The sequence below is a fragment of the Embiotoca jacksoni genome, unplaced genomic scaffold, assembly GCF_022577435.1.
Source record: "Embiotoca jacksoni isolate LCO1_2020_lvr unplaced genomic scaffold, fEmbJac1.0.p SCAF_11, whole genome shotgun sequence".
NCBI lineage: Eukaryota > Metazoa > Chordata > Actinopteri > Embiotocidae > Embiotoca > Embiotoca jacksoni.
In genome coordinates, this window is record NW_027185241.1 from 7,030,603 (window position 1) to 7,058,261 (window position 27,659).

A 27,659-nucleotide genomic window follows, 5' to 3' on the forward strand; every position below is an offset into this window, starting at 1 on the left:
CTCCGCCAGAAGGTTTGGGGTTCAATTCCCCCCCATTGTTGTGACTTTAAAAAAAAAATCATACATGTCCTACACGGGTGCATGTTGTCCAAATTATGAAAAAAAAAAAAAGTCATACAATAGCAAAAAGTGACCCAAAAATTATTTTTGGGTCATTTTTTGGACGACGTGCTGTAGTATGACATTTTTATCACATTTTGGACGACATACTATAGTATGACTGAACACCTCAAATACAGTCAAGTTTTATTTAAATGAAAGAGGTCTTACAGAGAAATCAACAACTACTCCTAAATGTAACTATATCCTCAATTTGCCCTTTAATTAGTACAAAATGATATTGTTATTTAAAAGGGTTAAAAGATCAATGCTGCTAGGTATTAAATTCTGATTGAGGAATACTAAATCCTTTTAATTTATTGTCCTAAAATTAATCAAATTTAATTATACTAAATTCAGTGGAATATGTATTATAAAATGAATGTTTTCCAGGTTTACAGATAAATACATGACCTCAGTGGTGGCCGCCACCCTGATGATAATACAGGAGTGGACAGTATGAAAAACACCTCACTGTCAGGTCCACTTTGCTAAATTAATAAATGACGACAGTTATAGAGTCATCACTGTTTTCAAGAAAACCTCATCATTACATCACCTCCTGTTTCCCTGTTTATTGGTCAGTGCTCCTGTTTAGGTTACCGGATTGGATCTCTAAACTTCTAATGACCTCTTCTCAGAAAAAAAAATCAATGGTAGTTCCTTCAAAATAAAACAATATTTTTTTAACTGATCACATAGTTGGAAAATTATCCTCCACCAAATGGTTGAGGTTTCCAGTTTAACTTTTTATGAACAATAATGTGTACCAAATGGACAGTGTGTGTAAAACTTGTGAAAAGAAATACAATATTTCACAAACAACATAAACATAAAGCTTGTTTTTAAATGATGAATACTTAAAACAATAACCAAAAGTCACACAATATGGCGTGCAAGTTTTGTAGAACCAGATCAGACCTGCTGATTTGGGTGGTGGTGAAACAACTTTACAGTTTCTGACCGATGGATCTTTTGGTCTTTAATGAATGATTGCGGTCTCATTTTTAAACAGAAAATACTTCAATTTAAACACATACTTCAGATTCTTCTGAAATCCACAGTGCACCCTGGGAGTTCTTTAGAGCCTAGCACTACCACAGCATGTAATTGAAGGCTGGTTCAGGTTATGTAAAACTAATTTTCTAGCAAGATCTCACAATTGAAATGTGCTCTGATGCGACAGGATCACTGAAGTCCCATCAGACGAGATGAAGTGAGGCCGAGTGTGATCGAGCAGCAGGACTCTGACTCACACTCAGTCGCAGACGAGGATTTAGGTAAAGACAGACTCTCATAACTGTGTCTGATCTCTGGATCAGTCTGTCTGATTGTGGTCACATCTGTGATGTAAACACATAATTGTGGTTCTGATTGTTGTTTAGTTCGTAGGACTCAAGAAGGTATGCTGTAGTAAGATTTAGGTGTGTTTGTTTTGTGGATGTGTGCATGTGGAGGAGCCTCATTCCTCATGATAAATTAACCGTTAGTCATTAACACCCACTCTGATATCAAACATACCTGCATTCTTACTTAGTGATCTATTGCAGGCAAGAGTTAACATGAAACAATTACTTATTAAAAACCCCGTTCACTTTTGAGAAGCACTGATTTTCATTCAATTCCGATAAACGTAGGAGGGAAACATTTCTTCTTGGGCCTGTTTCTGTTTCTGTTTTAAATTCACTTAGTGTCATCCCTTGTATGCCACTGTGAGCTGTTGTTTGCAGCTCAGCGTCCATTAATGCTGTCAAAGTCTTTGTCCAATTTGAAGTCTGTGCTGGCCTGGATCAGCTGCTGCAGTCAGCTACATGCCAACAGAGGAACGCTCGCTCTTTTACTTTGCTTTGTCATGTTCCTCTGGTGTGACCTCACTCACCTCTGGAAATATGTAGCTCAGGTTGTACAACTAATGCTGCAGGAACAATTGAAACAATTATCCATATCTGTAATAGATTTTCACACCTTAGACTATTTATTTTTATCATATTTTACAGCACAATCGACAGCTTGCCAAGTATGCCACTGTTTGCTCAGAAGCAAATTTATTCTTTTAATTATTATTTAATCTTAAGTAGCAGCCTTTTTAATAACACTTCATAGGTCTGAGGAAGTCTGCATATATTTCTGCCAGACTTGCATTGTTCCTGTGCGATAATATAAGTACAGACCTTACAAGTCAGATGTATTAACCACAAAGCAACAAATCACCTTAATTGGAGTACATTGTTCCCTGTGGTAGATTACTTATCTCAGGCAACTTTCAAATGTTTTGATGTTGTTTGCAGATTAATGTGAGCAAATGCTTGCATTCAAGTAGATGAAGTACAATATTCATGATTCGTCGTTGAGTTCCAAAAAAACATGTTTATTCGTAGCTATAATTTTATATCATTTTTGTGAAGAAAATTGAAATAATAGTCTGTGATAAAGTGTGCTTTGATCACTGAATTTAAACCCTCGGTTTGCATTGCTTTGTAACCTTAGGAGACCCTTTTAAACAAGCACAGTCAGGAGTTCAAGCTTTTTCAATTAATAATTCATCGGTGAATTGAACTGTGCGCTTACTGGGCAACATTTAATACGGGTTCACCATCTGTAGTGTAGCACAACGCTGAATGGTCACATTCACGTCTCCTGCCTTATAAAGACCTTATAAAAGCGCTATCATGTGATAACCGTGATGCAAGGTTTGTGGAGGTTATTGTTCCAGGAGTTGTTGTACGGGTGTCAGCAGGTAACAGTGGGCTGTGTGCCCTGCCCCTCTTCCTCTTCCTCCTCCCTCCTCCTCCTCCCTCCCCCAGGCTGCTCTTTCCTACTTCTCCAGTTCCCTATTTGGCCCGTCTCGGTCGGGCTGTGGGCGGGTTTCTCGGTTTTTGTCGCTCACTCCCACAGTAACGTGACGAGAACCTTTCCCGCACGCAAATTGCTGGGAGGCAGAGAGAGGGGAGGAGGGAGCAGACCCATGCGAAACTTACCATACACATCGGCTTTTAGTCTGATAACAGCAGGAGCTACCGTGGACGGTCCGCAGAGAGACACCGGAAACTTCTTCTAACGGAGGAAACTTCATACAGGCTGCTTTGCCTTTATTTATTTATTTATTGTTTGTTTGTTTGTTTATTTGTGGAGTATTTATTTCTGTCAAAGATGAACGGAGTGACGAGGAGTCTGTGCACGTTTGAGGACATCAAAAATCAAGAATATGGGGTAAGATATTGTTCATATATTTGTGGGATTTCTAGTGTTTTATCAGCTCATAGGCCAATATTTATGTGTTTGTTTATTGCCTGTATGGAATCACTTTATTTTTTGCCCATTGCAATTTCATCTTTTGGTCCGTTTCCAGTTCTTTCTGTACTTTCTTTTGTCTTGACATGGCTCTGCTCTGTTTTTGTGATTCTGTCACAGATCTTCAGTGGCTTTATCTGCTCCTCCAAGTGGTGTCTTTGCCATTAAGTCTATGGCTTTGTAGTAATTAAAGTATTAGCTCCTTCCCCCACCCCAAAGTCCCATCACACACAGTAGAGACAAGGCAGCAGGTCAGAATTAGTCTAAACAACATCTGTGTCTGTGACAGGTGCCTTCTGGCCACATCATCAAAGGGCTTACAATTGCAGTTGTGACAGACTGTGAAGGCAGCTCAGGACCTGGAAAAGCTTTGTGCAGTATGATGTGCACCACCTGTGGGCATGTGAAGTTTGTTGCTGCAGGATTAAACTGCACACTTCCTTGATTTGTATATCGCGTGCTTTGCTGCATCAATGAGTGATCAGCAGCTGCCTGGATGTGGCTATATCTGCTGTCTCCGGCAGTAATGGCTTAATCATTCACTTACTGTTAACCTGCACTGAAACTCGACACTTTCACCTCCTCCAGCTCAGCAGCCTCCCGCTGAGCTTCATACCTGCCACCCACTGAGCTCTTATCACATGATATTACAGGGACACTAAGCCAATACAACATCAAATGAAATCTAACTGAGTAGAGGGCCAGAACTTGAGATCCAGACTGTACAACTGACAAAAAGGGTCAAGGTGTACAAAGGGCAGCACCATACACTCACTTACACACTTAACAAACTGATTAACTGCACTGAGGAATGTGTTGTGAAGGAACACTTGAAACTATGTGGGCTCAGCCTTTATTTAATCTACCACATATCCCATTTTAACATGCAACTGATAGCACATCTGCATTAACTTTATACAAAACCCAAAGTCAAATCCAGCAGTGTTTACGTAGTTGATGGTGTTTCAGGTCAATCTAGGTACAGCAGCCGAGGTGTCGGACCTCTAAATGTAACATACCGTAAAGACTGCGTGGAACTGACAGATAGTAAATGACACTCTCACTGGTTATCAGTGATATGCGTGTGAGGATACATGAGGAGAGGAAATGAGCCTGATGTATCACAGAGTTCTTCAGTGGATATTTTGTTGTTTTGTTGACAAGTGTACTTGGACTGAAATTATGTAATGGAAATTTAAGAAAAAAACAGGAGGAACAATCAGCACCAATTTTGAAACAATGTTCTGTGAAGTTGATAGGGAGGGGAAAAAAATCTGATTATTCAGCCATTCTTGTGAAGTTTTGGAGATTTTTTTCCTCCTCAAAAACCGAGAATTTATGAAGAAGATACGTTTTATTCTGTCTGGTCAGGCAAGATTTGAAATAATGCTACAACTATCCCTCCAGACATTTATAGTTTTGCCTTGTTGTGTAAATTGTTGCACACATTCCTGATGTCTTTCCTCATCTTCAGTCACCATGTCAGTCAGGAGACTCTGACATCAGTGGCTGGGAATGGGCCAAACATGACATATAGATGTTGAGGAACGATTGGAATATGCCCGAGCATGCCTGGCTCACACGCAGCACAGACCAGGAAAAAAAACCCAAAGAGATGATTATTATTATTACTGATAATGAGAGAAATGTAGAACTTCTAGTGTTCTCTGTCACTGCTCTGATGGATCCTGATGTTCCTGGATCGGATGCTTGTGTAGGCACCTGTTCACATGTTCAAGTTCTCACATGGCAAACAACCCAAGACTTCACTTCACACCTCAGTTCATCTCTTCCATTTAAAAATGAACTTCACCTTCAGTTTAACCTTTTACTTTGTGTAGACAGTCAGTCAGTAACTAATACTCGCTGAACCACTGTTTTTATTCTCAAGAAAAGCCATATTTAAAACTAAGACTGCAGCAAACCATTTTCATAATCAATCAATGTATGATTTACTGTTTTCATTAAATGATTAATCATCTAGTGTATGAAATGTCCAAAAAAAAGTGAAAAATGGTATTACAGTTTCCCACAGCCTAAAGTTACAACTTCACAACGCTTACTTTGTCCAACCAACAGTCCAAAGCCCAATAGTATTTCACTCACTGTCAGTTATGACAAAGATACCCAGTAAGCCTTCACATGTGAGAGGCTGTGGACCAAAAAATTACTAATCAATTAAAAAAAATATATTTTCATTTGGTAAATAAATCGATTAATGGCTGCAGTTTTTATTAAAACTCCCTGTGTCTGTTGGTTGGGGGTTGAATCACAATAATTATAGAGCCGACAATAAAGGTGTCAAGTATTGAAAGTTGGCATTGAAGCTTTGATTGTTAGCTTTGTTAACTCACTCTTTGATCAGATATTTCCTGATAACTTTGAAGTTTAAACTGTATTTCAAGAAAGACCCTGTTCAGCTTTTGTATCAGGACAACATGGAGAAGTTCAGCAGATTGTGTAAAGGGTTTCATGAAAATGTATCAAAACCTGGTTGTAGTGGCCACTGGTAGTGAAGACTGTCAGATCACACACCTGTTGCCTGGGAGCCTGAGAGGCCAAGTTTTATAGTGCCGTTGGACAAAAGACAAAAGTGACATCTGTGCAGCGTGTATGGGAAAGCAGTGCAAGAGAGGGACAAAGTGATTTACTTTATTATAAGATGCACACACACACTTGCACAAACAGGAGGAATTTTTTGTGGAATGCAGGAAGTACACCAGGAGACACAAGAGGATTATTTACTATTTATGGACATGCAGTGGTACCTGTGCTACCTCAGTTCAGAAATCTACACACTTTAATATCAGGTATTTGTTTTAAAGTGTCAGATTCACAAGCACTGTCTGTTTACCACAAACATTCCCAAGTTGTTCGTCACCCCTCTGTAAATTATACCCGAATGATTTACGGGCCTCCTGATGCCACAGTCGTACACAAAAGCGTCTTCGTATCCTCTAAGCCTTTCAGCCTGTCTGTGCCCGTGATCTTTTGTGTCCATTGTCGTGCACCTGGCTGTGTGGACTCTGTGTGTGAGCTTAGTTTCAGGTTTCTGCCATTATAAAGGTAGCATGCACTTTGGGCTCCTGAATGTGTATCTGCGTGTGTGTATTTTCCAGCGTGTGCACGCATGCGTCACCATCCATGAGCACATCCAACTAGTCCTTTTGTGTGTGTTCCCGGGAGGTCTTGTATTGCAGGTTGTCTTTGAAGGTGGGACAGACAACATTTTTGTATGTCAGTTGATATAAAAAAGAAAATAGACAGAGAGACTAGCATGTAAATATCTTATGTTCGAGCGAGGATTAGCAGAGTCTTTGTTTGGTTGCCTGTGAAAGGCCAGAGAAATTGTATAATGACGGATTCCTTCTTAACAACCCTCCTACTGTTCCTACCCCCACCCTCCCACCACCCCCCACCCCTTTTTTTCCTCTCCTAATCGGTGCTCCCTGTTTGAGCATTTATGTCTGCAGTCTGAGTGGAAAGCATGTAAACAAGTGGGGAATTTTTTTCCTTTCATTTCTCTTAGTTGTGTTTCTTGTTGTTGGACCCCCACCACAACTGTTAGGCAATTTCCTCTTTTTTTTTTTTTATTGTTGGTTCGTACATTTTCTGTTTCTGTTTCTGATCTCGCCTTCATTTCGTCGTCCCATCTGTCTCCCCCTGCCTTTTCTTCCATCACGGTACTTCCTGAACAGATAACCAACTAATCCAAAGGCCTTCTGTGGTCTAGAGTACACATGGCTTTTATTTTATAACCGATCTTTATCATGGCCGTTACGCAACACAAACCAGTTCATTTTCCCCGTCTGGTCAAAATCAAGAGATAGTCTGCATATCAGACAACAGAGTTTCTATACAGAGGAAGAGAGTAGCATCTTTATATTTCAATACACCCATACTGTAAACTGCAAAAGAATTGAGTTTAAAATATAATATATTCATAATTTACTGCTATTTTATTGCTTTTTATTATTATTATCTTATTGCTTCCTTTATGCTGCTGTAGCAAAAAAATGTCCCCTTGGGGATTAACAAAGTAACTACCTAACCTAACCTAACCTAATTGGTTAATCTGTGACTGTGTCAAATAAAGAAAAAGCCTGTCATGATTTCATAAAGCCCATCATAATGTTTTCAGGGTTTTGTTGTGTCCAGTCTCCATCCAAATACATAAGCATAAAAAACATAATTTAAGACAAGAGGAAAGCAACAAGTCATCACAACTGCAAGCTGGAAATGACTACAACCATTAACCATTACAGAGAAAAACATTAGGTTTCCCATGTTTTCCACATTTGACATATGATCACATGTATGCCACATGTTTACCACAATGTTTACCATTTTGCAACAGATGATAACATAGTGAAAATATGTGGAAAAGTTTTCACCTGGGAATCTACATGAGTTTCACACATTACACTATAGAAATGTTCCAAAACCACATTTCCCATTGGCAGAATACATATTTCACGTGCACAATTACATGTGTATGTAATTCATGTGATCACATGAGTTTTTACACATGAAACTCATGGCATTTTTCTGTAAGGGATTATCTTTTATATTACTCATTAACCAATCAGGTCAGTATAATATATCACTGATTAAACTCATTGCGTGTGTGCAGCCGTTCCATCTTTGCTTGTTCCATGTCTCACAGTTGACACAAGGAGGGCACAGTAAATACTCAGGAAAATCAACAGAACAAGTTGTGTTGTCAGCAATGAGTTATATAATGTCTCTGACCTCCTCTCTCACATCCGCATGCTTCCCCCTGCACAGACGCTCGCTGGGTGTCGCTAATTAGGGACGTCCAGCTAAAGACTTTTCCCATCAAAGTAACGTCTCTCCTGGGACTAAAATAAAAATTTGGGAAGGTTTGCGTGTTTTTGCTTTTGAAGGTCAAGCGTTGTGTTTGTGCATTGTTTTGTCTAGGACTTACTCCTCCCTTGTATATTGTTAGTCTGCCAGAGAGTTTATGGCTACCGTGAGGTTTTGTTGCCATAGAAACATTCCGTCTTGCTTGACATTACATTTTCTTCCCACTTTTCCCAGAAATCCAGCCAGTGCTTCCAATTGGCTGCGAGCATCTGGACAGTTTCCACCTAAGTCCCTCTGACGTCTATAGCACACAATTTAAATCAAACAATCTGTCTCTGTGCAGCTGTGAAAAACTTTTGCTTTCTCTCTGACGTTCGTGTCACTCTCTTTTACTGGTTCCACCTCCCTCGCTCCCTCCTTCTCGTTTTCACTTAGTGAGTATGACTCAGTCTCTCCTCCTCTTTTTTCCCCTCTCCCCCTCAAAATATTCTTCAACCACTCTCTCCATCACATAACGGTCTCTTTGTGGATTCACTTCATCTTCTTCTGCCTTCGCTTTCAGGAGGGGTGCAGGCGGCTGCGGCTCACACTGCACGACCAGAACCAGGCAGCTTGGACCACGGAGCAGCACAGAGACAAGGTAAGAACTTCCTGCACATGATAACTTAGGCAAACAGAGGAAAGACCAAGTCCCGGGCATCTGAGCAGTGGGAGATAGAGGAGTGTTGTGATTCAATGTAGAAGAGAATAATTGTTGTAAATCCATGATGTGAATATCTCATGCCAAATTCTGTGGTTTGAGATATTTAAATGAATTTAGTTTGTTGTAAGACATGAGAGTGAATCATCTTAAATTCTTTGAATGATAAAAAAGTTATATAAAAAAAAAAAAAAATGTTTCTGAGAGGTAAAGGTGCGTTTCTTAAATCCATATTTGGGGATGAAAGTTCCCATAGTTAATCTTCTTACTGAACCTGAGGAATTAGCTCAGAGCAACCAGGCTTTCACACATGTATCACACAGCATTACTAAATATAAAAGGACACAAACCGCTTATTAGCATGCCACAGATGCCACCAGCTTTTCATTAGCATCATTCCCACACGCTCAAAATGTGTCAAGACAACCATTGTTCTACCAAAACCAGCGGGACCTCCAGAGTAGCAGAGTTACAAAACAAACATCTCTCAACCTTTTTCTGCCTGTTCCTCTCTCTCTCTCTCTCTCTCTCTGTTTATGGTTTTCACCAAGTCTGTCTTCCATCTCCAAAGAAGTACCAGATGTTTATGGGTTAGTCTCCATAGTGATTACGGGTAATATGTTTCAGCCTCCTGATTATAGAGGCTCACTGTCTGTCACATGCAATCAGGACTAATTTACTCCAAACAAGACTGTATATTCTTCATTCTTCGGTTTTAATTGCATAATTTTTCCAAAATATGTCTCCCACGTTACGTAATGGCTTGTAAACGGATGTACTCTTGGCTGTTCTTCAGGATGCTGTTGCGCAATATTGATCACAAACATGATCCAACTCCTCCTGGATCATCGCCACGTTTTCTCACGATGTATCGCGCCCATCCACTCGTGCTCACGCAACACAGTGCAAGTCCCATCGTTAACTCCTCTGCTCTCTAATCTCCAGCCAATCGGACGAGCTCTTACGCTGGTGCAGCCGGCCGGTGACAGGACAGGTTTGACCCCCGAACCAGTGAAATCTACAGAGGAGCAGGTGGAGGTCATCAAGGTGGGTGTGACAGAGTGCCTATTATTTTGTAAGAAATAAATGTTGTATGAGTGTTTTCTTTTCTTTTCTTTTTTTCTGTGTGAAATTGGTATTTAAAATTCTCATGTCTTCTTGTTCCAGGTGTATCTACAGGCCCGCAGACAAGAGCAGCAGACACACCAACAGAGCCTGAAGATGCTGTCAGATGAGGTTTCACAGATACAGGAGGTCAGTCTCTGCACAGTACCTACCTCCGACTGTTTCACTAATGCACAAACACACACTCACGCTGCAGTCAGTCCTCCCTGTTTCCTGGATTACGTCAGAATTGGCATGTTTGCATCATGTAAATTCCTCCCTGCACTCATGCTTCTGTTTGTTTTGCTTTTGTTTTCTCTTGGTTGATGATGAATTTTCTATGTTGGTCCTTTGGTAGAGTACGAAACACACATTGAAATATTATTTAAAAAATACATGATAGTACTTCAATAACTCTGTGTTTCACACAGGTGAGGTATTGCCTAAAGACTCTGAGGGAGCAGATGGCGGCTAAAACCAAGGTAGGTCTATTCTGAGCTGCTTTGCTCTGCCCTCGCCATTGTTGAACCTTACATCCTGTGTGCTTGATGGCATTTCCTCCACCGCTCTCTTCTCCATCGCTCAATCTTTCTTTGCTGACTTCCTTCTTTTCTCTCTCCAGCCGCACACTAACGGGTGGAAGGTGGGAATTCCCTTCAAAAAGAATGCCTCGGCTGCCCCTAAAGGAGGAGCTAAAGATGACGGGCAGGTGAGCAGTCTCAATGCACGTATTGAATCTCGTGTGCATATTAAAGTCTCAGTCTTTGTTTTCCTCGGGGCAATGTGATTGAGTGAGTGTTTTGTGTGACATCTGTTATGTGATCACCTCCCAGAGGCGCACAAATATGCTTATAGCACCCCCGGGGTGTATAAAAATATGTGAAAGAGCTGTTCCAGCACACTCAGTTCCTCTGCCTGCATATGTTATTGTTTTCAGGCCCTCCTCATTCCACAAATGCTTCCCCGTTTAATAGTGTTGCCTTTAATAGTGTTGCTGTCACTAAACCACACACTTTTAGCATCCACTACTGTGCACGTCAGCAGTGTTTTGTACAAACACCGCAAAGCTGACACTGCTCAGTTTGGTTTAATTGTTTTTGCACCCATTTTAGCAATATCTGAGAGTTACACCACAGCTCACTCAAACAAGTGTTGCAGAAACAGGAGGGAAAAGCTGGTCATGATCCAACAGCTCCAGTGACGCACACTGACACGCCTGTTGTCTTTCTGACAGCCAAACCCACAGAACTGGGACAAAACAAAAACAAGATTTTATATTACATCATCATACAAGTATATATCAGTCTTTAACCATCATTTTGCTTATCTGACATTTAATTCTCTATCTAATAGGATGCAGATGATGAAGCAGAGAGAACAAAGCTGAGAGAAGTTAGTAAACGGTTGTATGCACAGCTACAGGAAGCAGAGAAGAAACACCTGGACGAGAAAGAGAGATTGCAGGTAACAAATGCAGACAGAACTTGTGTTTACACTCATCCTGCATCATTACAAATGATTAAGAGAGTATTTCAGTTTTATAAAAGGCATATTTTAAACAAACTAAATTCCCTGTCTCCTCCAGGCTGAAGGCAGCAGGCTGAGGGAGCGTCTGAGCGACCAGGAGGAGAAGCTGAAGATCACAGAAGAGTCCAGCGAGAAAAAAGACAAGCGCCTCGAAGAGCTCCAGAGGCTGCTGGGAGGGATGGAGCAGGAGAGCGCCACCCTGCGAGATGCCATCCGCAACCGCGAGGATGAACTACGAGAACTACGCAAAATCAGAGAGGAGGGCCACAAAGGGGAGCAAAGGTCAGCTAATATACACACAACGCACACGACATAAAATATATGTTCTTTGTCAATCGGTGATGATAAAATACAGACAAACAGTGTGCTGTAACTGTCTGTGTGTATTTTTAGGGCTGAGCAGTTGGAGAAGGAGGTGGCTATGCTCAAAGAAAAGATCCACCATCTGGATGACATGCTGAAAAGCCAACAGAGGAAAGTTAGACACATGATTGAACAGGTGAGACGCACATGTGTGAGTCTTTATAAAGCAAACACATTGTCTCCGTGTTCATATTTGTGCACAGCTCACTCACTGTTTGACTGTGTGTTTGCTCATCTCTTAGCTCCAGAACTCTCGTATGGTGATCCAAGAGCGAGACCGCGTGATCAAAGAGCTGGAGGAGAAAGTGGCATTTTTGGAGGCTGAGGTGAGGACGGCTTCTTGTCCTCTCCTACAAAAAGATTTCTATGGAATTTCAGAGGAATTTAAAGTAAAAATGGGAGAGAGGGAAAATGTGAAACAAAAACGATCCTGCTCGGCCTGATCTGTTAAAAGAGAGAAGATGAAAGTGGAAAAGATGGAACCTCATTTTTTTCTGTGATTACTGTATGTGACCACTGAAACCTTCCTGTGTGTGCAGAACCGGGAAATGCATGACCAGATGGACTACTTCCTTGGAGGACAAAGGTCAAATTCCTACCTTTCATCAGAGCGCAACCCCCAGATTGTCTACAGGTAACTTACCTGACCCTTAGTTTGCCAATATTTCACCTGCAAACCATGCAAATGTGGACAAGTCTTGCATGACCCTTGCTTGCATAAGTTACAAGTATCTCATTTGTTTTGATTTCCGAATGAGTTAGAAAAAACGTATGAAAAAATTGTTACTCTGAGCAAAAAATCCAACCCATGCCTAAAAAATAACATTCAAACGCACAGCGAATCAAGTATCATCTACATAAGTTGCATACAGATTGTCTTCATGTTGTTTTCCATATTAAATCAATTAATTTCTCTTCTTCTTGTTGCCACAGTAAACCAATCAAGCCATCCAACTCGTCTAACAAACCGCTGCCCTTCATCAAAGTCATTGAGATCAAGTCATGAAGTGTGTTAAGTTCCACATCAGATCAACTGATCAGTGCTGAGTTTCCTAGACTGCAACTACAACTATAACAATAATCCACTAAGGCGTTAAACCAAACTCTCATGAAGGAAACTGTAGGGTGTTTGGCGACACACACGCACTGAGGATTGTTGTGTGTTTGTATGTAATAAATGAATGTGTGTGTGAGCTTTAATGTAGATACATTAGACACACTGACATGCATTTTATGCTTTACATGTAATGCTGCAAGTGTTTTAATTGTCCTTCCCTGTTTTGATCGTCCATTTCAACTTTGAGTTTATGACATTGGCTTTTCTTTGTTTCGAGACAGGAATGTTGCACACAGTGCAGGGTGGCAGATCCTTTGCCAAAGTTTATGATGTTACAAAGTTCATATACAACAATGGAACATCAGTATACTGTAGCTAACTCTTCTGCCATGACAGTTCATGTAAAAATCATGAACTAAATTATCAAAATTATTTGTCCTTGTTTTTGTTAATCACTCATCCACGATTCTGTTCACTAGCTGAGTAAATGGTATGATGCTTTAGAAAGGAAATACTGACTGGAGCCAATATAAGGACGCCTTGTGAATTTTTATGGCTACATATTTAGTTATTTAAGCTGTTTAAATAACTATATGGTCTTTAAGCCCCCAATAACAATAAGGCACGTTATGAAACTGTGCAGAAGCAGATGGAAAAATTACGTTTGGAAGCTTTGCTGCTTCAAAGTGTCGTTATTCTCAATATTTCTTGTAAAGCATTTCAGTTCCCAGTCATTGTGTACACAGTCCCCTTGTTTTGTACATATTATTAACGAATGTGATTTGAAGTCTTAATTTCTAACATATTCTTCCTTTGTATTTATTTATATTCAAATAACAGACTGTTTGTTTGATAGAGAAGCTTTTGTATGAAGTACATCCTAATCTGTTACCTGTGTTTGTAGTTTTCACAATAAATTCCTGAAATGTAATATGAAGCTTAATTTCATTTCTCACTGTAATCAAACCAGTATTTTAGGGGGCGCCCTCTGCTGGACACAATTCAAACTACAAATAAGTATATTGCACTGATCGTATTCAGTACAAGAACATTGTACAAAAACTTGACTGTATGTCACATTTTTATTTGGATGGCAACTTATACAGTAGACACTGCAGAAAATAAAATGGTTTAGGCATTATGTTGCCTCCCTGGGAAACCTTAACACCAGATGTAACAGGCAACACAGACATCTTGCAGTCTGTCTTTAAGAGTAAAAAAAAAGAAGAGACTTCCTCTGATACAATACCTCGCATTCAGATACATTAATGCATAAAAATATTGTTAAGTTACATTGCACTGAGATAACCGATTAAATAAAAGAGCACTTATTTATCATTACAGTTCCTGAAAACACGCATGACTCCTGTAAATCAAATGTTCAAGGCTGTCAAATTCAAAACGAATGTAAACATAAGTGACATAAACAGTGTTTTTTTTTTTTTTACAGTGTGAATCAACCATTTACCACTGGTTTTCACTACAAACACTGTTAACATTAACATACAGTTGGTTAAGTTCAACAAGTCTGCATAGGCCTTAAAGTTGTGCAATAAATACTGATTGTCGTATGCCGTTGCATAGCTCCATAGCTCTGGTTTGGATTTGGTCAAATCAACCTTACTTACTATTGTCACTCATTAGATTCCTTTTTCTACCCAAATACAGCACTCACACATGCAATAATACAGGATATAAATATAAGCTAAAGGTAAAGTAAAGAGCACTGTACCAGCAGTCTGATATGCACGATACGGTAATATGTTTTAGTATATGAAGGCAGTGTTATGTCACTCTATAGGCACTGTATTCACTGGCAGCACTTCCTTTTCCTTTGGATGGGATTAAAAGGCTCTCAGAATGTACTGTCCAGTGTGTTGTAGTTGTCCTTGAAATTCTTCAGCTCCAGGAAATGTCTGGGCCTCTTGCTGCGTTGCTGCACTGAAGACGTGAGGTAGGTGGTTTGGGTGGGGGAGGAGGAGGTGCTCGCAGGCTCGGCAGTGCCAGTCAGGTCTTTGGCTGCAGACTGATGGTGCTGGCTCGAAGTGCTGCTGTGAGACTTCACACTGAAGCAACGCAGGGAAAAGCAGATTGTTCCCGCTGCATAATTAACATTCCATGTCGGGATTAGCATAAAGGAAAAGCTGTAAAAGGGAGGAACTTGAAAGATTGTGTTTACTTACACAGAGGCTAGTTTGGACAGAGCGTCCTTGTATTTTAAAAACTCTGATTCCCCAAAAGCCTAAAGACAAAAACAAGAGCCAAAGAAACAACATCGGTAAAGACATTACTGTCTGTGATAAACAAAATACGCACACAGAAATGCTGACCTCTGCCCCGTGTCGTGCTTTATTGTACCCATCGAGCACTGTGTCAATGAGCGAACTCTGGCTGTCTCTGAAGATGCAGTGGGAATTTCGTAGCTGCAGAAGCCACGTCCGAAACCTTTTCCCAGTCACAGCGGTGGACGTTCCCCCCAGTTCACGGAAAGGAAAATCTAATGACAGAAAGTGGAGGTGCTGCTGTAACAGAGGGGAGGATTTCATATTCCGTCACGTGAAAAACTAAATCAAAATGTGATTAACAGAGACAGAAAGGCTTACCAGTGTCTCTGATGGCATCCAGTGCTTTCATTCTGTACAAGTAGTCATAGGAACCTGCAACACACACACACAGCCATTAGTGTAAAGGAATACAAATTCCTGACATTGATAGTTTCCGGGGTGGTGTGTTCAGTATGCGTGTATTTGTGTGCTCAACAAACCAGACTGTTCTCTCTGCTTCAGCCGATCATCATCTACAGACAGCAGACGGGGCTCAAAGTGGATTTTCTGGACTTGGCAGAGTTTGGCTTCAATTTTTTGTCTGAGCTCCTGCGACACACACAAAATACTTCAGTACAAACAAGAAAAAAAAACAAGTAGTCAGAATTATAGGTAAAGAGCATAGCACTGCACAGGATAACACTTCTGGTGAGAGTGACTTTTACCCGGGGTGCATTGTGGCCGAGGGCAACATGTGGTCCTCTCCGAGACTTCATGGCGAGTCGCATTATTTGTCTTTTGACAAAGATGAACAGCAAAACAAAGACCTAGAGAAAAGCCAAGAGTTATATAATCTTTTTTTTTTTTTTTTTTTTACAGCTTTACTGAAGTTTATTTAACGATGAAATGCATTTATCATCAATATATTTAGACCTCTAAAAATAAAGGAGAAATCAGTGAATATAAATACATACAAAAAAAATATAAATTTATGAAAATGATGATTGTTCATGGAGCAAAGCAGATTCAGGCTGTACACTTGAGTTGCTCTGCTCTTCTCATGCCTCATTTTCTACAATCACCTAACATATACACCCTCCCAATTCAGGGGTCTATTTAAGTTGCAAAAACGTCCTATCTCTCCCCTCTTCAACCTGTCAATGGCTCAGCTGACCTGCATCAGTACTTCTGCCTGTTCTTTGAGCCCTACCACCACCACCACCCCAGGATCCACCTCCAGGCTTCATTAGGTTAAAGATATATAGTGTAGATATATACTCTTCACTCCCTAATATCTCTATGAAATCAGATCTACATAAAGTGATGGGGGCCAAGTGTAGACGCCAAACTCTAACCCTGTTCTGTTGCTGTAATAAGCATTTCAAATGTAAGCTGTCTTACTGAATTGTAATTTATCCCACAGACATTGTCAAGCACTAAATATCTCTATCACTTGTACATTTACAGAAATAATAAGAACTTATATTTAAAAAGAAGACGGTGAGCTAGACTGACATTAAAATTCTGGAGAGATTTAAACATTTTATATATTAGTAAAAAAAAAAAACATTTCTCAGGTTAGCAAAATATATAAGACATATCTGTCAAACTACAGCTAACTAAAAATTTTTTTACAGCAATCGTTTATTAATGTGCACTGTAAAATAAACCAACAAATAAGAATAAATACAATGTTAAAGAGGTGCTGAAGTTCATAGGAAGTGTTGCAATGCTTCTCATCTGAGTAAAGTTGTTCAAATGAGGACAAATATGTGCAACACATTGCTTTAATGCATAGACCTGTGGCATTTAATGTGCTCATATGTATTGTCTGTCTCTGCTGGCAGATAGATTCTGAACTTTGTACGTGAAGAGGGAATTTTGGGTTGAATTTACCATCACAGTTTAACTCTTTGGATTTAAGAGAGTTAACATCCTGTTTGTTTTTGATTGTTCTCACTCGTAGTTTAAACTTAAGCTTGATTTAGCGACTATAAAGTTAGATATATCTAATAGCAACGCGAATCAAACTCACCAGACTTCCGTAAACCATCACAAGCACTACGTTAATTCTCGAGGGAAGAGAATCCATCTGCATTTTGAAACTGAGCCTTTTTTTTTTTTTTATGCTACACTAAAGTAACTAAATCTCGCTTCAAAGCGCGTCCAGGTGTTGATCTTTGACAGACATGTGGTTTCGTTTAAGTCGCCGTTTTAAAAACAAGTGAAACCAACGCTAAACGGAAAACAGAAAACGGGGAAGTTAAGTAAAGTAAAGTGCTTGCTGCTGTCGGTACATCTCGGTGCCTGATTTGTTGACTTCCGTGTTAGTCACGTGGCCGGTACGGGCAGGGGTGACGTCAGGTCTAACGTTTGTCTGTCTGCTTCTGCCACCTGCTGTTGGATGTAACCTCACAACGACACGCCCAACGAACAACGAACCTTTCTTCCATTTAATTGTTGTGCTTCGCAGCAAATTGTGCGCTATTTATATTCACTGTGACCTCCCTAATAAATGCTGCCCTTGCTCACCACCCTTGTGCCGCATCACATGGTGCTCCCTCAGTCCTCCACCCTAAAGAATGAATTTAAAGCAGCACTGTGTCTGCGTGAGCTAGACCGTTGTTTGCGTCCATCCTGCAGAGACACTGGGCGCCTTTCTTCTGTCAGGGACAAGGGTGGGTGTCTGTGGAGTCGCGCTGGAGCTATTTACCCCATACTCACACACTGTCCTGATAGGCACCGTGCCCTAGCAGCCCCAGCTGTCTGTAAGGCGAATCATTAATTGGAACATCCCAAAAACTTGGCCTAAGAACAGCCTACTGTATCTAACTCGGTGTCTTTTGAAAGGCACAGGCAGACATGAAGACATCCCCTATTTTATTTTGCAGCACGCATAACCACAGTTTCCTCTGTAGACATAGGAAGGAGCAGGTGCATGCATAACAGCAGCAGTAAGATGAGCCTCTGCAAGCCAACCAAAACTGTAAGTACTGTATTTGTATATATGTGTGTGTGTGTGTGTGTGTGTGTTTGCTTTATCCTGTTTGACCTGTGATTTGATCATTTTATACATATATATATATATATATATATATATGTGTGTGTGTGTGTGTTTGCTTTATCCTGTTTGACCTGTGATTCAAAAGCTATTTGTTCATTGTTCCCTATGTGGGTAAAACCTATCGGCCATCTCAGATACTTTCCCCCTGCACCCACAGATTCTCAGCAAATGCGTTTGCAGCGGAGCTCTGTCACACGAGAGGTTCCCTTTTAACAATATTCATCCCTGCTGGTATTTATGTCTCTTTGTTGTCTCTGGTCCCAATTAAAGGTGCTCTGTTATTATGTATTTTGATACTTGCTCATGCCAGATGATTGGACTCAGGTTTTGCCTGAGGTGCATGGGGTGATATTATAAGCCTGTGCTGGGAAATGTCATTCTTGTGCCATTTCACACAATTACCTGAACTATATCTCCTTTCCCTTCAGCTACAAAGTGCTGATGTCACATGTTGCAGGGTGTGTATGTAAATGTGTGTGTGTGCGCGCGTGTGTGTGTACATTCCCTGTCGAGATATTTAGTGGGTGACACATTGAACTGTAGTCAAGAATGCTACCCTGTGAGAAGAGGAAAAGAGGGAGCAAACAACAATGGGAGGGGGAGGAGAGAGACAGAGACAGAGAGGTAGAAAAAGAGAGAAGACGAGAGGATAAACCAGTGTGGCAGGTTTGCGTCACTGCACACAGTCCATCATGCAAAGCTGATGGAAAGAAGACAGCGAGACAGAGGAGCTAGGAGCTGATGTCATTACAGAGTACTGTCTAGCTATGAATCCTTGTCAACACAAAGGAGGACAATGCACACTTAGAGGAGGTAAGTGTTTGTCACTGTTAGTTGATTCGTAAGCTAATTTGCGAAAGCCTGATTGAGTAAAATGTTGTCGTTTTGCCTGATGTCTTGGTGCATGTGTGTCTTTCTTTCTGTCCAATGGTTGTTTTAAAGCGGGTACGGTTGTGTTGCCCAGGTTGCACAGATGGGAGTCTCTGTGAACGAGCAGAACAGGTGTTTCTGTAAACTGACACTCAAGACTCACCTGCACTGGGAAGCACCACCGCAGACGCTGTAACGTAGACTTCATAAAATGCCGCGGACAGCTTCATATAATCACACAGGCAGTGCTTATTGTAACTCCCTTGTCCTGTTTTATTTGTACAGCAAATCAATCAGCTGACAGTGTTCATGTTTAATGCCATTAGAGACGATTGGCTCTTCATTCTGCCTTGATAAATGATCAAAGGTGGCTTCACTGGTTTATTGACAATGCCTGTTCTCTATGGCTTTATACTCAGATATCCCTAATGATTCATTGTCCATCAGTAACTATCATTCCCTCAGCACATGGTATGTAAATCCATGTAAGTTTGTCCTCCTCTTTGGCAGTCTTATCTGATCTTTTTCACAGTTTCCTTCTTTGACTCTAAGACCGATACGTGCTGCACAGAGACTAATAGTGGCACTTTTAAAAGATTGTTTCTGCTGAGTGGATTGCTGTTCAGTGAGTTTTTCCAGTTACTGAGTTCTGGTTTCGCTGATGCTGACAGGTAGCCATGAGTATGTTGCTTGTGTAAACAAACATTATGATTTATGTGTGGAACAGAGAGCATTGTCTGAGTCCTGCTGTTCAGTGAATGGGGTCATTGAGTCAGTGTGAGGGGAATGTTAGGAAGGCAGGAAGGTGTTGCAAAATGACACAACTGGCAGGGATTTGGGGTGAGTGAAGTGTTTTCTCTTTTTTTCTAGTCCCCTTTTAATTTCCTATCATTTTCCTATCTCCTCCACTTACTGTCCACTGTATGCTTTACTGTAACATATTGTGTTCCCTGTCTTCTGCCACTCTGTGATTCTGTTTGACTGTTTTGAGTAGCCAGCGCAACCACAATCCACATATCACCACATTCCAGCCCAATCCGTTCTGAGGATGGAAATTTGTACATTTTTATGTTTGGCAGGCAATGGAAGCTGTTCACTGAGGTCGAGCTGAAGCCTCCTGGGGACAAAACAACAAGAAATCAAGGAGAGGAGCCAGAGGAGTCATCTCTTCCAGACCACAAAGCAGAGGCCAATCAGGAATATCAAACTTTGGAATGATTTCTTTCTGTGCAAGGATCGAATCAGACGACTGTCATGGTGCCACTGTTTGTTTTCTACACAGTCAAAACTGAAGCATCTAGATGAACTGCTTCCAGAGTGCTGTTTAAAAGACATCTGCTGGGTATCACTTTAAATATCAAGTTCACGCTTCCACTCTCTTTTTGGGATCTGGCATTTGACAGGAGCTCATTAACTTTGTTTACTCTCAGACAATGGACTTGTCCTTGCTCCCTAGTGCAGTGAGTGAGTACAACAAGCAGAAGACAGGGAGACACTTCACCGTGCGCTCAGCTAGCTCTCCTATGTACAGTCTCACTCGCAGGGAAGGTGTTAGAAGGAGGGACACTGCTGAGGAGAAAAGAGAGGGACATGGGACACGCACAAATTTTACAAACAAGGAGGAGGAAACAGTCAATGGATTTCAAGCCAGGACTTGTAGTGTTAAAGGTCAGCGGGAGGAGAAGGAAGCATCAGGCTATAAGATGACATCCCAGCTGAACCAAAATGGCTCAGCAGACAAATCAACCCCAGAGTTTGGTACTAACAGAAGTGAAAACCATGTATTTGAAAGCCGGGGAAGAACAGAGTGGAGGAGAAGCAACCTGTCAAGCAGAAGTAAGAGTTTAGATTGGAGAGCAGGGTCCAGAAACCCTGATCAAGGCAAAACTTACATGTCCAGGATTTCAACCAAAAGACTGGGAGACATCAGTAAACAAGTTGGACTTTTGGAAGAAAGATGGACAGGAGTTGAGGGCGTAGTGATGGGCAAGGTGATTTCTTCACGACAACCATATAACTCTGCAGGTGCAGGGAAACTTCGAGACAGGAGCCCAGTAAGTCACATGAGCCAGACCTTGGACCGGGCCAGTAGGGGTAATTCTCTCCCTTCCAGGTTGAGGTCAGAGTCAGGGTCTGGCTCCAGGTTCACAGAGACAGCTACCTCGTTTGGACCCAAAGGTGGACGGAGCATACTGGAGAGGATAGAGAAACTCTATGGGTCAGCTGGTTTCGGTAAAGCCGAGGACTCAACGGATTCCCTAATTTCACCACAGCAGAGGTTATTTGAGAAGACAGCAGGGGAAACCTTCCCCAGGCATTTCTCATCAGGAGAGGACAATAGTTCAGTGCAGAGCAGAATGTTATTCACATGGTCACATAAAGATGACAAAACTTCCAGTTCTGTGACTACTTTTCCTAGGACAAGCACAAACAGAGAGAAATCACCAGGAGGCCAATGGCAGGGACAGATCCAGGACAGGTATTCAGAGGAAGGTGGCATTAACTGGGGGAGAGGGTTTGTGGAAACAGGCACGAGGTCCCTGGACAGAGCCAGGAGTAGGTCCACTATAGCAGATCAGATTAGATCTGCTAGGGCTGCAGGAGGCATGACTGCTGCTGCACTGCCTTTCTTTGAAGAGACACCAGTTCTTTTCAGAGATTCATCTGGATTCAAAGAGAAAAGTAGTCAAGATGAGAGCAAGGCAAATCATGGAGATGAAAAGAGTGAAACTGGTGGAATAAATGGGCTGTTGAGAGAAAGAATTAAAGAGCAGGAAAAAGAGACAGAGACAGATGATGGACCCAAAGAAAAAACTGATTTGAAGAGTTGTACTGTTGATGATGTGTTTGAGACAAATTCTCACAAAACCACATTGAAAACAACAGAGAGGAAAAAGTTTCCTGAAATGTTGTCGGTCCGCTCCGCAGCCAGCGTGAGAAATAAGATCAATCAGTTTGAGGCTCTGACGCAGAGAACGGTAACAGGTCAAGTCCTGATGCCGAGACGGACCTTTTCTGTGCCAACACAACTCAGCAGGGGCCATGATGGAGTGAAGAAGAGCGGCTCAGCAAAAGAAATAGGTGGACTCAGAGACAAGTGGGAGGGACTTAAAGATGGAGGGGGGACCGAAGACAAAGTGGCTGGATCAGGAAAAAAGCTTGCGTCAGGAAGGTCTTTATCATTGGATGAGGTTGGACTAAGATCAATGAAGAAAGAGACAGGAGGGAATGATTTGGTAGACGGGGGGGAAAATAACTGTTCTGATGATGATTTTGGTAAATATTTCAGACTCAAGAATACACCAGAAATCCCTTTAAATGGGGGAGCTAAAAGATGCAGCAGAATGTTTCACATAGATGAGACAGATTTATACAAAATCTCAAGCCCCGAGGAGGCAAGCCAGAGTGATATGACAGCTAACAATACTCCCTCTTCACCACTGTCCTGTGACACTTCAGCTGGTGTGCAGAAAAGGACTTCCTCTGACATTACTTCACCACTTAGTGATGATGACAAGACTCCAACAAACATCATGAACCACTCGCCTTTCAGTATTTCACCTAGCGCACAGTCGGAAAATGCCACACCCATTGCTGACAGTGAAAACAAAAGCACTTCTGTCATTACACAAACAGCCAAAGCTCAAGATCCAGACTCTCCACATCTCCCTCGTCCTCTCGCCACCTCCTCCCACAGCAACCTCCAAGATATCATCTCTCCAGACGTCAAAACAGCTTACCCGACAGGGAAAAAACGGGTATTGGACCTGAATGCTTGGGTAGCTGGTTTGAACCCAGATTATAAGTGCTGGAAGGATAATGGAGATGATTATGAGGATGATGATGAAAGCACACAGAAGGATGAAGATTCAAACTATGATTCAGACTCTGGAGAGTCGTCAGTGACCATCACCAGTAATATGAGCCAGTCAGATCGCAGGAGCTTTTGTGTCAGGTGGGGACTGTTTATGTTATCAGATTTCTGGTTTGATGAAGGTAATCATTAAAGGAACTGATCAGATGTTTTGCCATTTGTAGTCTGTCAGAGCTGTGTAACTTTACTGGAGCTGACTACGAATCAGAGAATGACAACGATGAGTTGCAGTCAATGGGCCGGCGGTCTGCATCACTGAGCTCAGATGTGTCAGCCCTGTCCTACGTGTCCGTGCTGCCCGCTGAGGAGCTGGACAGGCTGCTGGACGATGTCAGGAGTCTAGGGGACAACACCCTGCAGGTACAAACACCTGGGTATTACTCACCTTTTTACATGTTTTATTGTGGTTTTGTAACCACTCATGAAATAAGTCAGTTTTGTGTTGCTGATTTATGCTGATCTTTTTCACTCTGTAATTGCAATGGTTATTTTTATGGCCTTTCTTTGCCAAGTGTTAACTTGCATCTAGATAAGATTTCACCAGAATACATTACATATAATATTGATTTTGCTATAGCTATTGCTGCTGACTAGGATTAGTTTGTAATGTTTCCCATTACAAAACTAATTTGCAGATCAAATGAATTATACAGTTCATAGGTTCACTAGTGACTGATGGAGTAATTGTCCATTGTCTCCACTTTATGAAACCAAATATAAACCTATATGTTCCATGAAGCGTGCTCTACCTGATGGTCTGAGGTGTGTCTCCAAGTAAACACAAGTTTATACATACAGTATAACTAAAAAAGGCACCAATAAGACCTAATGAAATATACAGAGGTCATCCTGTTTAGGTAAATGTTCAAATTATGCTAACATTTATTCAATGCGATGAGGACATGCATTTCAATATTTTTCTGCTTTCAGTTGTGCATTAAAATTACATGGAGATGGTAACTATGTCTTTTTTTTCTAATTTTATCTCTCTTGCAGGACTATGATGATGTTCAAGTGGTGGTTCTCCATAAGGAGGTGGGAGTAGGACTGGGCTTCAGTATGGCAGGAGGCGTGGACCAAAACAAGCCTGTCACTGTGAGAAAATATTCTTTTCTTCAGCAGTTTGACAAATATTTAAATATATTCCATCTATTAATTTGTTTTCAATGTCTTCCCATCAGGTTCACAAGGTGTTTCACTCTGGTGTTGCTGCACAAGAGGGCTCCATAAGAGAGGGGGACAAGGTTTTGTCAATCAACGGCATTGCACTGTGTGGGAGCGCCCACTGGGAGGCCCTGAGGGTCCTAAGGAGGGCAAAGACTCGGGACATGGGAGTGGTGGTCCTGAGGAGAGGTGATGTCAGGGATGTCTCAAAGAAAAGTGCAAAGGGAAATGATAAGGGACCAACACAGACTCAGTACGAGACAGGTGAGAGCTCAGGCTTTACCAGAGATCTGGAAAGACTTGAGTCTGAAATGCAGCAGTTCAAAGTGCGGTACTGTATCTGTGTTTTTCGACTCTTCTTAGGTCATCGTGTGTGCTTGCAACTGCAGAAGAACAGCAGGGATCTGGGCTTCAGTCTGCAGGGAGGTGTGGGCTCTAGTTTGGGGAACAGCCCACTCTGCATACAGAAGATTTTCCAGGGTGAGAAGTGAAACCCTGTGTTCCAGTGGTTCAGAGAAATGCTGAGATTTAAAACCTAAACACTCACCATCACAAATACATGCCAAATAGAAAGTCTGCTGCCATATTTTAAATGCCAGCTGCTCATTCTGAATCATATTAGTCATGGTTTGCAAATGCAAACCCTTACAATTTAGATGGTGTAAACTATTTTAAGACACCATGGCACCAACAGCTGCAACAAATCCTTCTTTTATGATATGAGTGTGTAGACCATAGTTTTTTACATTTTCTGGCATACTTACAAAAAGAGAAAGAAAACTGCTGTTTAGTCTTTCTTAATAAAAAGGGGAGTGATTGTTAAAGGTTTATGGTCATTGTCTTTCCTCAAACAGGGGGACATGAACACACACTGATGCAAAAATGTAATACTGACATTATGTTGTCATTCTTCTGGATTTGCAACATTGCCATGGGTGAAAGAAGTAACAGTAACCTAAGTAAAAGTAGGAATACCACACTATAAAAATGCTCCTTTCATCCAATTATTTACTTGAGAAAAAATATAGAAGTATGTATTTCAAAGTATTAAAACTAAAAGTACTCATGGCCCATATCTATTTCCTACAGAGCTATGTTAATAGATATGTAATTTTATTATTGTTATTTGTGTTTTATTATATAAGTAGTTTAATATTGTAGTTGGTCAGGGTGAAACGAATTAACTATTTTATACACTGCTGGGATGTTTCATCTATACCAGTGCACCATATGCAACAGACTATTTGTATTTAAAATTTAAAAAAAATTACGTTAAGTATAGTGGTTAGATAAATGTAGTGGAGTAAAAAGTCCAATATTTCCCTCTGAAAGGTGGTGGCGTGGAAACATAGTAGTGCAGGGACCAAATACATTGATGGAGTAACCAGAATGTAGTTGTAATTCACTGTTTGTACATTAGGTGTCGCTGTAGAACTCCGGTAAACAGATAGGAAGGTCACAGTTGTTTGACCCCGGGAGTGGTAAAGAGTTATTGAACGCTGTGACGCTCAAGTTTATTTGTTGTGTTGTAAGCTGTGCGTGTAATGTGTATCGCTTGAAACTGGACGCTGTACATTTATGCACTGTGGAAACAGTAAGAAAAGGGATTGTCGTTCTGCAACTAAAGGAATAACTTCTTTACTCAACACAACGCTCAGCAATGTGATGTAACATGAAACAGAACCGAAGCATGACAGCCTGGTCACTCCTGGGTTAATAGACATCAAAGCATAGCTTGAAGTAGAAGATTTGCCACTTACAAGTAGAGTTATATGGAAATACTCAGTAATCGGTACAAGGTACTAAAGCCTGCAGCGCAGCAGTACCATGATATAAAAGAATAACAAAATCTCTGATAATTAGCAGATTTATATGATCTCACTTGATGTATCATCATAACCTATCCCTAAATCAGGTGAAAATACAATATGATTAGATTTATTGATATTTTACTGCCAATGAGAGAAAGTAGACTTGTTTGATTTTTCAAGAAACATTCTTGGCTGTGGTGGTTCAGCAATTCTTTATAAATAAACAGAGAAGAGAGCATACGTTTTGCTCTTATAGGAACAATTAGCAGCCCTGTGAGAACTAAGATTTCATTCTGATATATTCACTGTGACCGTTCATTACATCTTCTCAACAAACACAGACTTGTACAGATATTGACTAAATGTTTTTACTTTTCTCTTGTTTCCCCTCAGGAGGACCTGTTGACAAGGTATGTCCTGGTGATGAGGTTCTAGAAATTCAGGGCATAAACGTGGTGGGGATGAGACGCCTGGAGGCCTGGACTTTGATCAGAAGACTTCCCCCTGGACCTGTGGACGTGGTGCTGCGGCGCCCTCTGAAACATCTGGAAACATGAGCATTATAGAGGTGCTTTACTTCTGGCGTACAGTTCGGGGAATGCTGGCAAACCAGAAACTAAATGCCATCCATGAGAGACAGCATTGCCTCCGGTGGCAAAAAATGTAACATAAAATGAGTGAACTATTGGGCCCTAATGTCATGAAAACAATTAGTTTATGTATTGTCACTAAAACAACTCCTTAAAAGAAAAGGAATAATGAGGTCAAAGGGTTTTTTACATGATTACATCTACCTCGAGGCCTGGGATGTTTTCGTGTCGGCCATAATTAATGTGCACTGATGGCTCATACATTTGTCAATTCAGTCAACATTTATAACAGATATGGTCAGTTAAAAACTTGTAAATTGGTGCTTGTAAATTAAAACACTTGTAATATATTGTGAATAGATGCTACCTGCATTTAGAGTTTATATTGCTTTTTAATAAATGCTAACAAATTGATGTTTGTTATTCTTGCACGAAGCAGAGGGGGGGCAGAGTGGCATCATGTCTTTTTTTTATCAGTTCATAGAAAAGAACAAATGGATAAAACTATGAAGTAGGTTAAAGGTATTGTCCCTTTTATGTATAGACTATTACTTAATAATGATACAGCTTAAAAATGATAAGATAAAATGTGTGGCCATTACAGTCCTCACACACTAAGGTGACTATAAAAGCTTCAAGGTTTATGATGTGAAGAAATAATCATCAGTTCCCCAACCTCTAAATATAGTCAAGCAGTTTATTTCTTCAGATGAAATAGTGGTAAAAAATAACACAAATTAAAATGCTAATGCAGTACCGACTTGGCCTGTCAAACTGAATGTATGTGCTTTATCTGATGTCAATTTATTTTTATGCCACGGTCATTTTCCTCTCTGAAAATTCTCAGCAATAACACAGGTTAGCAATTATTTGTGTTACATAATTCTTTAGGAGTCCAGAGTTCAGCGAGAGGCCTTATGCAACCTGCAGATTCCTAATAATGAGCGGGGATTGTTGCATCAGGAATAAAACTTTCTTTACATACAGTTGTTCGTAGCAAAATCTAAGTCTAATCTGATGAAGACTGATAAAGACTTGTATCGAGAAATGTAAG

General features: G+C 40.8%; 3 protein-coding genes across 5 annotated transcripts; 2 read left to right on the forward strand and 1 right to left on the reverse strand.

Moving 5' to 3' along the window:
• Positions 1-3,030: 3,030 nt before the first annotated feature.
• tuft1a (tuftelin 1a) lies at positions 3,031-13,899 on the forward strand. The gene is made up of 12 exons (XM_069142776.1): positions 3,031-3,309; positions 8,780-8,857; positions 9,863-9,964; positions 10,085-10,171; positions 10,453-10,503; positions 10,644-10,730; positions 11,375-11,485; positions 11,607-11,830; positions 11,942-12,047; positions 12,154-12,237; positions 12,451-12,545; positions 12,845-13,899. The coding sequence occupies exons 1-12, from the start codon at positions 3,250-3,252 to the stop codon at positions 12,915-12,917; spliced, it is 1,158 nt and encodes a 385-aa protein (XP_068998877.1). The 5' UTR covers positions 3,031-3,249; the 3' UTR covers positions 12,918-13,899.
• A 148-nt stretch (positions 13,900-14,047) lies between these two features.
• Positions 14,048-17,531, reverse strand: cunh1orf43 (chromosome unknown C1orf43 homolog). 2 transcript variants are annotated; one of them, XM_069142779.1, is made up of 7 exons: positions 17,268-17,531; positions 15,958-16,059; positions 15,733-15,841; positions 15,572-15,625; positions 15,299-15,465; positions 15,152-15,210; positions 14,048-15,034 (listed from the first exon to the last, which is right to left on the reverse strand). In XM_069142779.1, the coding sequence occupies exons 1-7, from the start codon at positions 17,328-17,330 to the stop codon at positions 14,824-14,826; spliced, it is 765 nt and encodes a 254-aa protein (XP_068998880.1). In that variant the 5' UTR covers positions 17,331-17,531; the 3' UTR covers positions 14,048-14,823. The 2 variants fall into 2 exon arrangements, with proteins under 2 accessions (XP_068998880.1, XP_068998881.1); XM_069142780.1 differs by lacking the exon at positions 17,268-17,531 and having other exon boundaries at positions 15,733-15,860; positions 15,958-16,039.
• Positions 17,532-17,895: 364 nt separating this feature from the next.
• On the forward strand, positions 17,896-27,017 carry LOC138194216 (serine-rich adhesin for platelets). 2 transcript variants are annotated; one of them, XM_069142778.1, is made up of 7 exons: positions 17,896-18,218; positions 20,246-23,121; positions 23,205-23,400; positions 24,037-24,135; positions 24,222-24,468; positions 24,568-24,684; positions 26,409-27,017. In XM_069142778.1, the coding sequence occupies exons 2-7, from the start codon at positions 20,600-20,602 to the stop codon at positions 26,570-26,572; spliced, it is 3,345 nt and encodes a 1,114-aa protein (XP_068998879.1). In that variant the 5' UTR covers positions 17,896-18,218; positions 20,246-20,599; the 3' UTR covers positions 26,573-27,017. The 2 variants fall into 2 exon arrangements, with proteins under 2 accessions (XP_068998879.1, XP_068998878.1); XM_069142777.1 differs by lacking the exon at positions 17,896-18,218 and adding an exon at positions 18,824-19,109.
• The last annotated feature ends 642 nt before the right edge of the window (positions 27,018-27,659 follow it).

Coding starts and splice junctions, on each gene's coding strand:
- cunh1orf43 (XM_069142779.1), bottom strand. CDS start 17,330: ATGCAGATGGATTCTCTTCCCTCGAGAATTAACGTAGTGCTTGTGATG. Junction 15,466..15,571: donor GGATGCCATCAGAGACACTG/GTAAGCCTTTCT, acceptor TTCTGTCATTAG/ATTTTCCTTTCCGTGAACTG. Junction 15,035..15,151: donor CTGTCCAAACTAGCCTCTGT/GTAAGTAAACAC, acceptor GCGTTGCTTCAG/TGTGAAGTCTCACAGCAGCA.
- LOC138194216 (XM_069142778.1), top strand. CDS start 20,600: ATGGACTTGTCCTTGCTCCCTAGTGCAGTGAGTGAGTACAACAAGCAG. Junction 23,122..23,204: donor CGCAGGAGCTTTTGTGTCAG/GTGGGGACTGTT, acceptor TGCCATTTGTAG/TCTGTCAGAGCTGTGTAACT. Junction 23,401..24,036: donor TAGGGGACAACACCCTGCAG/GTACAAACACCT, acceptor TCTCTCTTGCAG/GACTATGATGATGTTCAAGT.
- tuft1a (XM_069142776.1), top strand. CDS start 3,250: ATGAACGGAGTGACGAGGAGTCTGTGCACGTTTGAGGACATCAAAAAT. Junction 9,965..10,084: donor AGCAGGTGGAGGTCATCAAG/GTGGGTGTGACA, acceptor TTCTTGTTCCAG/GTGTATCTACAGGCCCGCAG. Junction 10,731..11,374: donor GAGCTAAAGATGACGGGCAG/GTGAGCAGTCTC, acceptor TCTATCTAATAG/GATGCAGATGATGAAGCAGA.